This window comes from Hylaeus anthracinus, unplaced genomic scaffold (assembly GCF_026225885.1).
Source record: "Hylaeus anthracinus isolate JK02 unplaced genomic scaffold, UHH_iyHylAnth1.0_haploid 11982, whole genome shotgun sequence".
In the NCBI taxonomy this organism is placed as follows: domain Eukaryota; kingdom Metazoa; phylum Arthropoda; class Insecta; order Hymenoptera; family Colletidae; genus Hylaeus; species Hylaeus anthracinus.
Genome location: NW_026534330.1, coordinates 65,352 through 79,685, shown reverse-complemented (window position 1 = coordinate 79,685; position 14,334 = coordinate 65,352). Strand labels below are relative to the sequence as shown.

The following is a 14,334-nucleotide window of genomic DNA, read 5'->3' as shown; positions in this document are numbered from 1 at the left end:
TTGCTGTAACTGCTGTATGTATATATACTTGGTATTGGAATTGGACTATTGGTATACTAGGTTAGATCAGGTTAGATGAAGAAATAATAACGTGCTTCCCTCTATGCGGTCTTTATACTTATACGATACGTCTAGTGACCACTAAGTAGTGACTGCTAGTGACTAGTGAACTAGTGCGCGCACGCACACATACACGTGCGCGCTTACAAAATGATGAAAAGGTGTAAGGAAACAGTACCGCGACCATTGACAATTGACTTGTTGAATTTAAGCTGAAATATCTTTAAAGAATAAATACATCATAGAAAGATTAATATAAATAGAATATTAAAATAGCGTAAAGAATGTTATATTAGTTTAGTCTTGTGTTATTCTTCTACGGCCGATTTCGTAAGACAATGACGTTAGGTTATGCAGAACTGTCAAAACAATTACGATTACTTTAAAATCACCAACGATTGATACTTGAAGTTTTTAATCGAAGCGTATAATGGACCTTGGTGATTTAATATTAATTCCGAAACTCGACAATGTCGTGTTAATTGACAAAAGTGATGGAAATAGTAAATCCAAAGATGGAACATTATGTATCAGTATTCACCATCTTCTTTGGTCTTCGCGACAAGACGATAAACAAGAACTTTGGGTACATTTTAGAAAGAAAATTATTTTATTATATAGAGTTCGTCAATTTAATAATCTTTTTTCAATATTTTTTAGCTCCTCTATCGAAATGTTGATCTGATAGAGAAAAAGTTAAGTACGCAAAGTTCCGGGGGTAGTATCATATTAAAATGTAAAGATTTTCGAATCCTTCAATTAGATATTATTTCGACAGATGACTTAACAAATGTTGTATTATCCATAGAAAAGTTAATGTCGCAAGGTACAATATATATATACAATTTTACTCTCCACATAAAATATATTAAAGCTGTAACTTTTATTTCTTTTTCTTTCTTACAGAACAAACCTTACAGTATCCTTTTTTCCATAGACCACAAATTGCTAATAACATTATGGTACAGCTAGAAGATGGTTGGACAGCATTCACTCCTGTTTCAGAGTGGTCTAAATTACTAACTGCCCACGCAGATGAATGGCGCATCAGTTATTTAAATAAAGACTATAAAGTTTGCAATTCTTATCCTTCGGCTGTTATAGTACCTCGTCACATAGAAGATAAAATTATTATATCTTCTGCTCGTTTTAGAGAAGGCGGAAGATTTCCTGTTTTATGTTACAGGCACGAAGGAGGGGTATGAAATAATATTCTATAAAGTAACAAACAGAGAGAGTAAAATAAGCATATACTATAGATGTTTAACAAGGGTTTAATAAAAATTGCAGAGTATCTTATTAAGAAGTAGCCAACCAATGTGCACCCTTATCGGTAAAAGGTGTAAAGAAGACGAAAGATTATTAAATGCCGTGTTAGGTCCAGGAAGACGTGGGTAAATACAAAAATTATGTATTCATTTTTTCAGAGATTTCGTATACAAGTTCGTATCGTAGGAGAAAAAGATTCAGAACCAGTCGAATGTATCGCTAATGTACGATGTCTCTATAGTTACATTGTAGATACAAGATCTATTAACCACGCTCAAAGTTCAAGAGCCAAAGGTGGTGGTACGGAAATGGACGCTGCTTATCCGCAGTGGCGGAAAGTGCACAAAACAATTCCTCGTCCCCACGACTTAGCAGACAGTTTTTTTAAATTGATTGAAGCTTGCAACGACATAACATGTTCTACTTCTCAATGGTTATCGCGACTAGATAACGGAGGATGGTTATCCGCCGTACAAAGTGCTTTAAATGCTGCTTGCGTAACTGCTCAGTGTCTTCATCAAGAAGTCGCAGCTGTGTTAGTTCATGGTATATAATCTACAAAATAGTTATAGTAACTTGCGGGTGAATTGTGATACTTGTCGCAATTATATCCTTTATATTTTGAATAGGAGGTGCAGGTAGAGATTGTACTTTAGTGGTAACTAGCTTAACGCAAGCAATATTAAATCCTGACTGCAGAACAGTACGTGGTCTTCAAGCTTTGATCGAACGCGAATGGATACAAGCAGGACATCAGTTTTTTAGCCGCACGCGTCACGGCCCATATCATCCAGCGAATTCACAAAATTCAACTCATGCCCCGACTTTTCTTCTCTTTTTAGATTGCCTTTATCAACTTCATTATCAATTCCAATTTAGCTTCGAGTATACGATTGAATTATTGATCGAATTATATAATCATGCATACTGTTCTGATTATGGAACATTCCTAGGTATATCTATATCTATCTATATATAAGCGCGTACACACATATACGTGTAGTAACTTCATTTCCACGTCTGATTCGCAACTTTGTTGCAGTATTTAAAATATTTGTATATATTGTTTTTAGGTGACACAGAAGCAGAGAGAGTCAGACTTCGATTATCAGAACGAACTTCTAGCTTATGGTCGTACATAAATCAACCAGAAATATTAGAGAAATGGTTAAACCCTTTATACGAACCAAATCCAGGTGTTATCTGGCCTAGTGTTGCGCCAATTAGTATTCAATTATGGAAAGAACTTTATCTTGCTCGTACAAGCATTGCTCCATGGAAAGGTTTATTGCCTTGCATAAAACAAATAAAACAAAATTATACAGCAATACGAAAAGTTGCTGGACAACTGCGGGTTCAGATCAAACGAGCAGTAGACGAAATACGTTCAGATCCTGAAGACGAGCATACTCGCATAGCACAATTAAGTTTAGAATCCCAAAACACATGATATATAGGTTACTGATATTTATCAACAAAACAAATTTCTGTTACATAATATGTTATCGCTATACTTTTCTTTATGACGTGTGAAACTAACACAACAAATTCATATATTTCTAAAATATCTCATTTTGTATAATTTTTTTTCTCCTTCTTTTTAGATTTATTTAACCAATATAAGGTTGAGATAGACAGACATGTGTTATTTCCATACAGAATTCATTCGTTGCATTTGTACCTATAAAATACAAAAGTAATTTCATTGTCATTGTTTATTTTATATATATAGACGCGGTAATGTTTCCGCACAGAATGCACAATTTATTGATGCACTGTTTGTTGTATGTAGAGTGCAAAGGATTTAACAGAAAAAAACATTTTTCAATGAATATATGAGACTAGCGCGCGCGCGCGTGTGTGTGTGTGTGTGTGTGTATGAAATCGTGAATATAATGACTTAAAAAGTTTTATATAAACTTTTAGAAACGGTCAATTTTATTTTCGAAATCTTTGTTCAAACGAAAAATTGATAACCTTTTTAACATGTAGGCAAATTTATACTGTTATTTAGATAGGCTGATGAGGGATACGAGAAAACGAAAGATCCTTGATGAAGAAATACGGCAGATGTACATTACGATAAACAATCTTATACAAGATTTGTGTCTACCAAAATAATTTTAAGACAAACAAACATTAAAAGTAATACGAAACACAAGTTCACTTCTCTTTCCAGATACCTAGTATCTATACATATTTATAATAGTATATAGACGAATATCTCTTTACATAATAAATGTAAACTTACCAACTCTTTTACTTAATTTCTTCCAATATTATTTATTTACCGTTGTTAGTGGTGTCGATAAAGTGGTCGTTTGTCCTAGTTTATCCTGATTATCCGAGCATATTCGAGGTTAAGATTGATCGCATTCATGTAATAATTGATGTTACATTTATAATGTAATCTGCTTAAGAAATTGAATCGTTTAAAAATTGTATAGAGTATATTTTTTATATTTAATTCAAACAAACAAGTAAACGATTAGCACGTGAAAATAATAGTGGTGTATCTATATACGTCAAAATCTCGTACTCTCAACTTAAGTGGATACGTGTAATGCACTTGAAATAAAAAACGAAAATTAAAGCACGTATGTTCGCGTATTAATATATATGATACGTTAAAATGCATAAAACCATTATTTCACGTACACGAACACATTAAATAAGGGACTCTATTTATTTAATACGTATACTATTCTGTAATTAATTTGAATACAGGTTATAAAACGCAAAGTGATCATGAAGAACGAAAAACAAAACCACAGATGTTTAAAAAGTAAACATATACTATTGTTTCAATAAATTAAATTCATTCATTTTTTTTTTTTGTTAACTTAATTAATCACATTTTTTGTTGGATATTCAATTTGCAGCATTATGGATCCGTTTTGATCACGGAAATACGGATAAACATCAACTATTCTTTAAAGAGCACTCCATTAGAAATCAGAAACTTGAACATCCAAGAGGAAGAACATTGTTTATATTAAACGTACCCCCTTATGTTACAGTAGAGGTTTTGAAAAGTATTTTTAGTAAACTTTGCGGGATTGTTTCTAATCTGTTTTTTACAAATGTAAAAGGATTCAAAGAGGCATACGTAGTGTTTGAAAAAGAGTCATCTTTAGAGAAAGCGCTAGAACTCTCAGCAAATTATATAATTACAATAAATAGCGAGAATAGTCAATGCTTAAATGGATTGGCAAGTAAGTTATGCTGTGATGAACTTGTCTTAATCTAACGTATGCTGTTACCGTAATTCTTTCTTAAATTGTTTTCATTTATTCGAGCATATAGAATGGTGTAGAGAATATAACGATTCGATATATGATGAAAAAAAAACGAAGAAAGAAGTTGAGGATTATATGTATGCGTACGACAATAAAATTGTTAACAAAATAGCAAATGCAAAATCTATGGAAGAAGATGACGAAGATAACGATGGTTGGGTAACTGTATCAGGACGAAAGAAAAGAGGACAATTTGCTCTTTCTAGAAAAGAATCTACCATCGATAAAATACAACGCAAAGAAGAGCAAAAGAATAAGAAAAAGCAACTCTTCAACTTTTATACTTTCCAAATTCGTGAGAGTAAAAAACAGAGTAAATATTATTTTGTATCGCCATTCGATTTTTATATTCGCGCGTATTATATTTTGTTTGCTTTCAGATTTGGCAGAGTTAAGAAAGAAATTTGAACTAGATAAAAAAAGACTACAAGATTTGAAGTCAAAAAGGACATTTAAACCATTTTAATTCTCTTGGAGTTGCAAATAGCGTTTCACCGCTGGATACATTGATTCACAAATAGTATAAAGAATACTTTCCTTATTTCAAAATAAAATAGATATTTATTTTGTCATATAAATGTTGTTGATATTTACATCTAGAATTCAACCACGAATATTATACTGCATTTATGTACACATTAAAACAAGATGTAGCGACTTTGAACTTACACTTCCAAATTCAATAAATCAAGCAGCCTTAGATACATAAGTTTGTAGTGTCCATTCGATTAGAAAATGTTGATACGATAAAGGTTGTAGTAATGCCAATAACTCTTCTGTAACAAAAATCAATAGACGACCTGTATAGTATAGATAGATAGGTGATAAGAAGACCGATAATAAATCATAAAAATAGATACGTTTATTTCCATAAATGCAATTTGCAGACATAGCTGCACTGACAGCTTGCGCGAGTCGTTCCATCGCCAAGTCATGCATAGTTGAATTAAGATTCGTTTGAGATTGTAAATTGGTACTTAGAGCGCGAATAGTAGTTGCAAAATGTTGCGCGGATATCGCATGTTTATTGTTTCCACTATTTTTTAATCGTAATACAGAATCCATAAGTAACTGCTGTATTTTAGAATAGAGTTTCCGCTGTTCTTCGTAATTTTCCGCATTTTTTGTGTTACATAAACGTAAAGGACACAAAATGCACCACCTAACAAAAATTTTGAATCGTAATCATCTAGAATAGAACAGGATAGAATAAAATGTTATATACAAATTTACCTGAATAAACCTGCTATGGGTGTTATCGGTGTCATTGGAATCCCACCGGTTGGTAAAGCAGGATTGTCCATTAAAGGCGTCAATAGCAGACTCGGGTTTTCATCTATCCATTCTCCTACCAATCTGAGCAGCTCCGTAGGTGGATCTTTATCTTCGTAAACTTCACCTATTGCCGTTAGTAAATTGGCTATGAAATGTGGCGTAAGAACAGGAAGTTGTTTCAACTTGTCGATAGATTTTGGGGTAAGGACAAAATAGTCGTTAAGTACATGTTTTGCTAATCCCACGCTTTGTAACGAAGTAGAGCCTAACTGTTGCATCCAAATTCCAGTGGCATTTAAAACTGCCTTGTTTTGGGTAGCAATGGCTAACGATACTAAATTACCTAAAATTTTGTATCTAGAACTATCCGCAGGGAACAGAGATAAAAAAACTGCATTGCGGACAGCAGCACTTCCTCCTGGGCTTTGAAAAAAATCACTTAAAACTTCTATTAATTGTAATTCTTGTATCGCTATTGTCATATTGCGTTTCTTTCGCTTCTCTATTTCTCCAAATACAAACTCTGATATTAAATCCAGTTGCAAATCGACTTGTTTTCCAGGCCGACCACATAAAATCTCTTTAAAAAAAGGAAACACGTTAAATTACAAAATTAATCAAAAGTATTTTCCCATAAGGCGGTTAACTATTTAACGAATATCTTACCGATTTTGCATAACGCTTCTCTAGCACAGTAAGGAAATTCTAATTTTCGTAAGTTTTGTTTTATATCATTGCCTGCCATTAATGCATGTGGATATGTATCTTGTTATTCTTGTTCCTGTCATATATGCATAAATGCATTTAAAACAACAGCAACAGTATATACTGACAACTATTTTCATTAGAAACTTGATCGTTTTTCCACCGATGGCGCCACTGATACTAAGACCAGTATTAAATTTGTCATAATCACACATGAGCTGACCATTTTATTACTTCTTATACATATTATTTAGTTACATTTTAAGTTAATTGTAAGGAAAATGAGATATTAGGAGGCTTTCCGCATCTTATATCGCACTGCGACCATATCTATACCATCTATCTATACAGCTAAAAGTAAAATCATGGTCATGCAAAACACACACGCGCGTCACACTGTATACAGGGTGTCCCAAAAGTCGGGGAGGAGCCGGAAATGGGGGGTAGCTAAGACGATTCTGAATAACAATTTCCTTTGCAAAAATGTCGGATGGGGCTTCGTTAAGGAGATATTAAGCGAAAACCCCGACCAATCAGAGCGCACGTAGACCGTTCGAGCGGCCGCGGTAGCGAAGGCTACACACTGGCGGCCGCGCTTGTACGCGAACAAGTGACTCGACGTGCATCGAAGGACATTGACGCTGCCGCCTAGCGCGTAGCCTTCGCTACCGTGGCCGCTTCAACGGTCTACGCGCGCTCTGATTGGTCGGGGTTTTCGCTTAATATCTCCTTAACGAAGCCCCATCCGACATTTTTGCAAAGGAAATTGTTATTCAGAATCGTCTCAGCTACCCCCCATTTCCGGCTCCTCCCCGACTTTTGGGACACCCTGTATAGAAGAGCTCAATAGTTACAACTCATTAAAGTGACAATTTAAAAATACACGACCGTTACGATCTACATTAACTATTTTTCTTTTATTTATTTTTAATGTAAATTAGCTATTAGATTTATTTATCAGAATTGTGGTTTGCAGCGATCAATATATTAATTGAAATGCATTGTTCTAAAGAGGGAGGAAAATATTGATCATAAGTAACAGGTAACATGTAATGTAACGAATAGATAGATACCCATGTACCATATGTATATGTATATTCCAGTCCAGAGAAATTGTGCAGTCGGGTGTCAACAATGTTTAACGTATTATTGTTCTTTTCCGTAATATTTCTGATTCTGTTTACATTTTCCGAGAGCAAAATTCTTCAGGGACGCCTAGTTACACGTGAAGTACTGTATACACTATAAGCAATCTTTGATCAAGATTTGTTGCATTTAATCCGTTATTAAATTAATAATTCGTTGTTTCAATTGAAGTTTCATAATGATTGACTGTTTAAAAACTGATTCGTCAATCATACGATTTTAAATTTCAATTTTTTATTTATTTATTCGTAATTACAACGATATGTTCGATATGTAATGCGAAATTAGCGTGATCCTTTTTCAGAATTGGGCATTTTTGACAAGGTTCTGCTTCTTGACGGAACAAGGCACATTTCGATACGAATTCGAATTCGAGGGTGGAGAAAACGATTTGAAAATATTGTTATATTACGATGCACCTGACCAATGGCCGAGTATTTATCCTTCAAATAAATCGTGCATCGAGAAAGAAGCTATACTTTGGGACGGAATTGGTCAAATAGTACCACTATCGACAATATTGTCAACGCAATCAGGATGCATAGAAGAAAACACGGTGACGCGATGCTCTAGTTATCGAAGATTTCGATCGTCTCGGCCGAGATGGTGGTTCATCGCGTTAGCGGATTGTACCTCGAAAAATGGATTGAATGTATCGTATTGGATATCGTTGACGAATGCGCCACATAGCAGTTTTTGGAGAGAACATTTTTCAGCTGACGAATTCTGTAGGTAATTTTATTCGAATCGAAATCGGAATCGAAATCGGAAGTAATCAAGTCCATTCTCATTTCAGATATACTGCCAGAGTTGATAGCGATTGGTTGCATTTATGTTATAATTGTAATAATAAGTTTTTGTATAGCCATACAATTACGAGCAAGAAGACTTCTACACATGTCTTATAAGATATTTGTAACTTCTTTGTTTTGTCAACTAGCGGGAATATTATTCGAGATTTATAGCTACACGAATCTTGGTTTAAGGGGAATACCAACGGAAAATGTTTCCTTGATGGGTCAACTTTTAGAAGCATGCTCAGATATTTTGTACACCCTACTCATGTTATTACTCGCACTTGGTTTTACAGTGACCAAGAGTACTTTAACACCAAGACAAATTCGATGGCTTATATGCTTCGTCTGTCTTCATTCTTTCTGTCAATTTTCTTTATATATTTACCAATCGGACGTGTTCGATCCTGGATTAGTATTGTACATTTACGAATCACCGCCAGGTTATATGCTAATAGCATTAAAATTGACCGCATGGATTATCTTTTCTCTTCGCTGTCTTAAGACAATTAAAAAAATGTCAACAAAGCTTCATTTTTATGGTTCATTATTTTCCTTGGGATCTGCATGGTTCCTGTGTCATCCAATAACGGTATAATATAATAAACATGCGATTAATTGCGTCTATGATACATATTATTATTCGAAACATTCGTATAGAATATACTAATTGTTTTGCAATATATAAAAATGTACTTGTAATTCCATAGGTACTCTGCGTTACTTTATTAGTAGACCAATGGGTAAGGGAAAGTGTTGCTAAGGGATGTTCGTTATGGATCGTTTTTATGGGACACGTAGCATTTTTATACATCACCCGACCATCTGTGGCTAACAAACGTTTTCCATATCACATTAGAACGTGTCAGGTAATGCCCATTGGTGGCGAGGGACAGGACCACAGTTACGAACCACAAATTAGAACGGCATGTTCTGCATTTACCATTTCGCATCTACCACCGCCTACTTCACGATCCTAACAGTGATCAGATTCTAGAACAGGTGATAATTACTCTAACTATAATTCCATAATATATCTATATTTATTATTATCATCTTTTAAGACATCGAGTATGGCTTATTAGATGACAAATACTAAATCCAAACATAATTTGTTTGTAAGGACCGATGTGGATTTACGCGTGACAGCGATACCTACAGACATAATATTTCTCTTCTAGTCGAATAAGTATGTACAACGTTCGGCTCTCATAATATTTTTTATCGCGTATATGAAAGGTAATCGTTATTAGTCGCACGAACCGTCGAGCCATCCATCTTTCCATCTTTGGTCGACAAGATTACAATCGAATCTTGGCTTTCCGAGTTTCTCGTTTATCTCGTTATGTATATCACAAAGCCAATAACTTAATTGTTTTTGCGAGTCTGTCTGCGGCGGAGACTGTTTCAATTGTTCTCGTAAATCTTCTGCGCATACATAACAGGGATAAAATTTAGAAAACGTATAAAAAAAGTTTCTCATGTCTGATTTTTGTTCTTCGTTTGGATGATCAGGATAATACGCAGCCATTGTATGCAACAACGACCACGTTCTCGAACCTAATTCATCCTTATCCAAAGGACAATCGTCACGTCTATTACTTATAGATGAAATTTTCTCCTGCTTCTTCCCAGATTCCTGTTGTAAAAAACATTTGCATGTAAAGGTCTATACAATTTAAATTGTTTCTCAAGACAGATGCTCTAGTGCCTATTTTCTGATTTAAACATCTTACATAACATATAACTATTAACTTGTACTGTACAGTTTATATAATAATTATGTACCGCATTAGAGTTATTACACTCTTCTTATCGTAAAATGAGTATATTTTATAAAAATTATAGAAATGGATTGTCAAGTAATGTAAGATATGTAATGTACGAAAATTTAAATATTCTATTTTGTTATAACCAATATTAGAATGAAATGTAGAAATCACAGGAAAAATGAAAAATTTACGGAAAATTTTCGTCTGAATCACATCCGTGTATCCTTTCCGTACCTTTTCGGATTCAAATGTCTTTTTTTGAATTTTTGCCCACGTTTTAAAATCTGTACATGCACGACAGGGTTTTTCTTGAGACATCGCGTTGTAATCACCGTATACATCCGTGTAATCGTTTAAAAATTGTTGCGATTAATAATTCTCTCACGTGTGGGTGACGAAATGTTTTAGGAAATTATACTTCCAGTATCTGTTATACATAGAAATCAAGTTATGACATTTAACTATACAACTTATAATTAATACATCGATACAATAACAGACACAAATACCTGAATACGTTCCGACTGTTACAAATTACATACACACTTGCAACTTGCAACAACAACTTGTATCTGATTTCAGACCAGATAATTTCAGTTTCCGATTCAGATAAGAAACTGTATGCAATGAAATGTTTGCTTTACGAAATAAAAGCATAGATAGAAAACCTAGATTACACACTAAACACAGAATAGAGTAATAGAGTATGTAGTTGTATTCACGGTAGTACTTTTTCGAATACGCATGCGTATTCATATTCTGAATCGAGAGCTGAAAAAAGCTAAAGTTTCGGCTCTGTAAGACGAAGAGTACCTCTGGTTCTGATGTAACGTCACGTATACGTATGATTCTCTCTGTACTCTGCTGTATTCTGCTCTGTAGTAAAGAAAGAGAAAAAACTACATACGTGTTTTACTAACCTGACTTTACTACAGTACAAACTACAAGAGTACAGTCACAGTGACTACAGTACATCGTACAACCAACCAGCCTACAACCAGTGGTGACAAATGTCAATTGTCAAGTGCAGCTTTGACTGCACCGCAAATGATACGACGGTTGTCGGTAAAGTTGATCTTCTGCTGAAGTGATGGCTAATCGCAAAAAAACTAATGAACCGTCTCGATCTCTATCAAAAAATGTAAGGCGTCATGTTGACGAGGTGATGTTTTCGTCGTCAACCTCTTCTTCCGAAGAAGAAGTATCATCGGGATGTCGAAGCTGTAGAAATACTTCGAAAGAACATTTTAATAGAAATCGCATTGAATCGGATACTCAAATAGGTTAGATTTCATTATATTCTTCACCAATTACGACATTTCTTTGATAATTACATTAATTATTTTCTTTCTTTTTCTTTAAGGTCAAGATACAATACGCCGCGAAGAGAATCCTTTTAGTTTTAAACATTTCCTAAAAAATGGTTCTCAGACAAATTATTATAATGCCGGAGCTCGTCCAAAAGTTTATTCTCCTCTTCCGACAACAAGCCCGAATAACTTGGAAAAGGACTCCACGGTTTATTCCCGCAACCCAACAGAACTACCCGACTTTGTACAAGATCATCTAGTTATAGAACAATGTTATCTGAACCATGAACCCAAGCAGCAAGCTATTTCAGATCGCGATTATCTTCCTGATTTTGCATTCAGCGTAGAAGAGAGGCAATTTCGACTCGAATCGAGGATAACCGAACCACCTATGCACGATCTTCCATTCGATTTGACTGGAAGCTTAGACAAAGGTTTGACTCATACAAAGCAGTCCGTCCCAAATGCGGTTTGCGCCACCGATTTAAATTTACCCGTTTACGATAGACCCAATGCAGGATCCACGGAACGTCCACAACCATCGGGTAGTTACAAAATAATACTTTCTATCGACAATTACCGAATAACTAGAATTCACATATATCTATATGTATATATAATTTTCTATCACTCAGGATTTCCATTAGATTTACCAATACCTGGAACCGAATCTGTTACCGGTTCAGATATTGCGGCAAACGAAACAAACGTCTCGAAATCTTTACCAGACTTTTTAAACGACGGCCCTATTCACAATAGAACAACACTGCTATCCATAGATTTTGGAACTATCACGAATAGCGTAGAATTTACAGAAAGACGAGTATGATTATTACAAAAATCTTGCGACGAATACGTTTATTCGTCGTTATGTAATAAAAGTATATAGTAATTAAAATAGGTCGTATCGTTTAATGTATTATAATTTCTTACAGCTATCGTTAGAAAATGAAAGATTACGTTACGAATTAGAATTAGCTCGAAAACAAATTGGTGACAAATCGAAGAGGTAATCATAAAAAATGTCGATATTTTTAATGTTGTGTTATTTACGCGTTGTTTATTACAGGATTCAATTATTAGAATCAGAATTGGCATCTAGAAGAGAAGTAGAGCACGAAGAAACAGTACACCTCGAGAAAGCCATGGAACAGGTGGAAGATAATTTAAAACGTAGTACGGTAAGCACGTTTTTTTAGTTACGACTAATTTCCGTAATTGTACCGTTTCTTTCTTGCAGAGAAGAGCAGTAAACGCAGAAAGTACTGTTACATCGTTAAAAAAAGAAATGAAAGCTTTAACGGTTAGTATACATTTTCCTTGATCGCATAATTTATTAATTCGGTTATTGAACTGTGCTATACGAAGAAATGTAATCTCGATGTAGATAGAAGTATCACGGTTACGATTGGAAAATAAGGAACTTAAAAATGGTTGTACGACAAAGAGTAGGAAAGAGTGTGGTGGCTCTTCGAGCATAGATCTCAGAGTAAGAAAGTTAGCTAACGATTTAAGAACTGCTGCTTCATCTGCAGAGGTGTCGTTGAGGTAAAAATGTACACTTTGATCACGCACGATTATTAGTATATTAACACATTTCAATTATTATAAGTATGCGAATGTCTTTACAGACAGCTAATGTTTGGCGTCGACAATTTAAGAGAACTAGCTTCTGCGCTTGAAAATGTAGATAGGATAGAAGACCGGACCAAAGATTTTCTACCAGATTCCGATGAAGATAATGTTGCTGCCGTTGCCGCTGCTGCTGCTGCTGCTGCTGCTGATCCTGTACTTTAATACATTTTTGTATATTTCTCTTCCCGTACACCACTATTCCCTTTATTTCCATTTCCCTAATAATACATATCTCAGCCTGTGCTAATAAGTTCCTCGAACTCACGTGTGTTCTCACACAATGACAATTTTTTCTGGAGTCGATTGAATTCAAAGGCACGATATTCGTATCGTATTTAATACACCTTTATGTATTTATAGTTTTCGTTTTTTCATTCACACATCAACTATAAATATGTAAGCGTTAAACATTTTTTTTTCCTTGACAAAATATATTTATTTAAACGTTATTCTGGTTTTTAGCAGCAATCGCCCGTGAAAAATGTGTCTTATCGATATATCATATTTCTTCAAGTAAAAAGCTAAAGATTTTAACTTTTGTATATGCGATTTGATGAAAACCCGTAATATAATTCCAATAAACAACATTATTCAATTTCTTTGTATAATCTAAAAATATCAACCAAATAATTCGAACAAACGAAATCCTTTTGTGTATTTTTCTATTTAAAAAAGCGCGCCTTTGAATCTCAGAAAAATTAATTTCCTTTTAAACAAACTTGTGTAATTATATACAATATATATATATATACAAATACACGTACACAATAAAAAATCACCTTTTCAAAAGGTTGCCCTTATACGCGACAGAAAAATCGACTCCAGATACTTCACATGTTAGTATTATATTTTCATTTTCACATATAAAAAATGTAATTTAACTGAAAACTCCAAAGCTATATTCTAATACTATAATAAAGTAATTTATATCTACAAAATACATCTTTAAAGCTTAGTTGCTTTTTTAAATTTTAATTAAAAAGAATATTTATCGTAAAACAGTTTTTCAGTTGACAGATTTATTAACAAGTTACATGTAATTACATTGCCAGCAATGTATATTCTTTTT

General features: G+C 34.1%; 6 protein-coding genes and 1 long non-coding RNA gene across 11 annotated transcripts; 4 read left to right on the top strand and 3 right to left on the bottom strand.

Moving 5' to 3' along the window:
* Positions 1–150: 150 nt before the first annotated feature.
* On the top strand, positions 151–3,478 carry LOC128886119 (myotubularin-related protein 9). Its single transcript, XM_054140712.1, has 7 exons — positions 151–646; positions 721–886; positions 967–1,259; positions 1,351–1,454; positions 1,571–1,875; positions 1,959–2,282; positions 2,403–3,478. Exons 1-7 carry the CDS (start codon positions 491–493, stop codon positions 2,777–2,779), a joined length of 1,725 nt encoding a protein of 574 aa, XP_053996687.1. The 5' UTR covers positions 151–490; the 3' UTR covers positions 2,780–3,478.
* Positions 2,782–3,710, bottom strand: LOC128886137 (uncharacterized). The gene is made up of 2 exons (XR_008459749.1): positions 3,581–3,710; positions 2,782–3,010 (listed from the first exon to the last, which is right to left on the bottom strand). It is a non-coding gene; the product is annotated as an uncharacterized LOC128886137 (long non-coding RNA).
* LOC128886129 (ribosomal RNA-processing protein 7 homolog A) lies at positions 3,650–5,148 on the top strand. Its single transcript, XM_054140734.1, has 5 exons — positions 3,650–3,926; positions 4,057–4,114; positions 4,212–4,544; positions 4,636–4,941; positions 5,009–5,148. Exons 2-5 carry the CDS (start codon positions 4,078–4,080, stop codon positions 5,092–5,094), a joined length of 762 nt encoding a protein of 253 aa, XP_053996709.1. The 5' UTR covers positions 3,650–3,926; positions 4,057–4,077; the 3' UTR covers positions 5,095–5,148.
* A 22-nt stretch (positions 5,149–5,170) lies between these two features.
* LOC128886128 (integrator complex subunit 15) lies at positions 5,171–7,123 on the bottom strand. The gene is made up of 4 exons (XM_054140733.1): positions 6,570–7,123; positions 5,862–6,483; positions 5,489–5,790; positions 5,171–5,404 (listed from the first exon to the last, which is right to left on the bottom strand). Exons 1-4 carry the CDS (start codon positions 6,646–6,648, stop codon positions 5,316–5,318), a joined length of 1,092 nt encoding a protein of 363 aa, XP_053996708.1. The 5' UTR covers positions 6,649–7,123; the 3' UTR covers positions 5,171–5,315.
* A 211-nt stretch (positions 7,124–7,334) lies between these two features.
* LOC128886123 (transmembrane protein 145-like) lies at positions 7,335–9,541 on the top strand. The gene is made up of 4 exons (XM_054140718.1): positions 7,335–7,838; positions 8,059–8,482; positions 8,551–9,140; positions 9,259–9,541. Exons 1-4 carry the CDS (start codon positions 7,743–7,745, stop codon positions 9,526–9,528), a joined length of 1,380 nt encoding a protein of 459 aa, XP_053996693.1. The 5' UTR covers positions 7,335–7,742; the 3' UTR covers positions 9,529–9,541.
* Positions 9,399–10,971, bottom strand: LOC128886133 (FAD-linked sulfhydryl oxidase ALR). 2 transcript variants are annotated; one of them, XR_008459748.1, is made up of 4 exons: positions 10,830–10,971; positions 10,555–10,747; positions 9,708–10,187; positions 9,399–9,541 (listed from the first exon to the last, which is right to left on the bottom strand). XR_008459748.1 is itself a non-coding variant. In XM_054140738.1 (3 exons), exons 2-3 carry the CDS (start codon positions 10,636–10,638, stop codon positions 9,798–9,800), a joined length of 474 nt encoding a protein of 157 aa, XP_053996713.1. In that variant the 5' UTR covers positions 10,639–10,747; positions 10,830–10,971; the 3' UTR covers positions 9,572–9,797. The 2 variants fall into 2 exon arrangements, 1 of the variants encoding a protein (XP_053996713.1); XM_054140738.1 differs by lacking the exon at positions 9,399–9,541 and having other exon boundaries at positions 9,572–10,187.
* A 129-nt stretch (positions 10,972–11,100) lies between these two features.
* LOC128886121 (uncharacterized) lies at positions 11,101–14,205 on the top strand. Of its 4 annotated transcripts, none has more exons than XM_054140716.1 (8): positions 11,101–11,385; positions 11,467–11,603; positions 11,684–12,453; positions 12,566–12,639; positions 12,700–12,811; positions 12,871–12,933; positions 13,018–13,178; positions 13,262–14,205. In XM_054140716.1, the coding sequence occupies exons 2-8, from the start codon at positions 11,486–11,488 to the stop codon at positions 13,425–13,427; spliced, it is 1,464 nt and encodes a 487-aa protein (XP_053996691.1). In that variant the 5' UTR covers positions 11,101–11,385; positions 11,467–11,485; the 3' UTR covers positions 13,428–14,205. The 4 variants fall into 4 exon arrangements, with proteins under 4 accessions (XP_053996691.1, XP_053996689.1, XP_053996692.1 ...); XM_054140717.1 differs by having other exon boundaries at positions 11,116–11,603; positions 11,684–12,175; positions 12,266–12,453; XM_054140714.1 differs by having other exon boundaries at positions 11,101–11,603.
* Positions 14,206–14,334: the final 129 nt, after the last annotated feature.

What these genes read in the sequence shown, in the direction of transcription:
- LOC128886121 (XM_054140714.1), top strand. Translation starts at nt 11,411, where the DNA reads ATGGCTAATCGCAAAAAAACTAATGAACCGTCTCGATCTCTATCAAAA. An exon ending in TGAATCGGATACTCAAATAG is followed by an intron (nt 11,604 to 11,683) that starts GTTAGATTTCAT and finishes TTTTTCTTTAAG; the next exon opens with GTCAAGATACAATACGCCGC. An exon ending in ATAATTTAAAACGTAGTACG is followed by an intron (nt 12,812 to 12,870) that starts GTAAGCACGTTT and finishes TCTTTCTTGCAG; the next exon opens with AGAAGAGCAGTAAACGCAGA.
- LOC128886128 (XM_054140733.1), bottom strand. Translation starts at nt 6,648, where the DNA reads ATGGCAGGCAATGATATAAAACAAAACTTACGAAAATTAGAATTTCCT. An exon ending in AGAAGCGTTATGCAAAATCG is followed by an intron (nt 6,484 to 6,569) that starts GTAAGATATTCG and finishes CTTTTTTTAAAG; the next exon opens with AGATTTTATGTGGTCGGCCT. An exon ending in TTGCATTTATGGAAATAAAC is followed by an intron (nt 5,405 to 5,488) that starts GTATCTATTTTT and finishes TTTTTGTTACAG; the next exon opens with AAGAGTTATTGGCATTACTA.
- LOC128886129 (XM_054140734.1), top strand. Translation starts at nt 4,078, where the DNA reads ATGAAGAACGAAAAACAAAACCACAGATGTTTAAAAA. An exon ending in AAACCACAGATGTTTAAAAA is followed by an intron (nt 4,115 to 4,211) that starts GTAAACATATAC and finishes TTCAATTTGCAG; the next exon opens with CATTATGGATCCGTTTTGAT. An exon ending in ATGCTTAAATGGATTGGCAA is followed by an intron (nt 4,545 to 4,635) that starts GTAAGTTATGCT and finishes TCGAGCATATAG; the next exon opens with AATGGTGTAGAGAATATAAC.
- LOC128886123 (XM_054140718.1), top strand. Translation starts at nt 7,743, where the DNA reads ATGTTTAACGTATTATTGTTCTTTTCCGTAATATTTCTGATTCTGTTT. An exon ending in GACGCCTAGTTACACGTGAA is followed by an intron (nt 7,839 to 8,058) that starts GTACTGTATACA and finishes ATCCTTTTTCAG; the next exon opens with AATTGGGCATTTTTGACAAG. An exon ending in TTTTTCAGCTGACGAATTCT is followed by an intron (nt 8,483 to 8,550) that starts GTAGGTAATTTT and finishes TTCTCATTTCAG; the next exon opens with ATATACTGCCAGAGTTGATA.
- LOC128886119 (XM_054140712.1), top strand. Translation starts at nt 491, where the DNA reads ATGGACCTTGGTGATTTAATATTAATTCCGAAACTCGACAATGTCGTG. An exon ending in AGAAAAGTTAATGTCGCAAG is followed by an intron (nt 887 to 966) that starts GTACAATATATA and finishes TCTTTCTTACAG; the next exon opens with AACAAACCTTACAGTATCCT. An exon ending in TTAGGTCCAGGAAGACGTGG is followed by an intron (nt 1,455 to 1,570) that starts GTAAATACAAAA and finishes ATGTCTCTATAG; the next exon opens with TTACATTGTAGATACAAGAT.
- LOC128886133 (XM_054140738.1), bottom strand. Translation starts at nt 10,638, where the DNA reads ATGTCTCAAGAAAAACCCTGTCGTGCATGTACAGATTTTAAAACGTGG. An exon ending in AGACATTTGAATCCGAAAAG is followed by an intron (nt 10,188 to 10,554) that starts GTACGGAAAGGA and finishes TTTTTACAACAG; the next exon opens with GAATCTGGGAAGAAGCAGGA.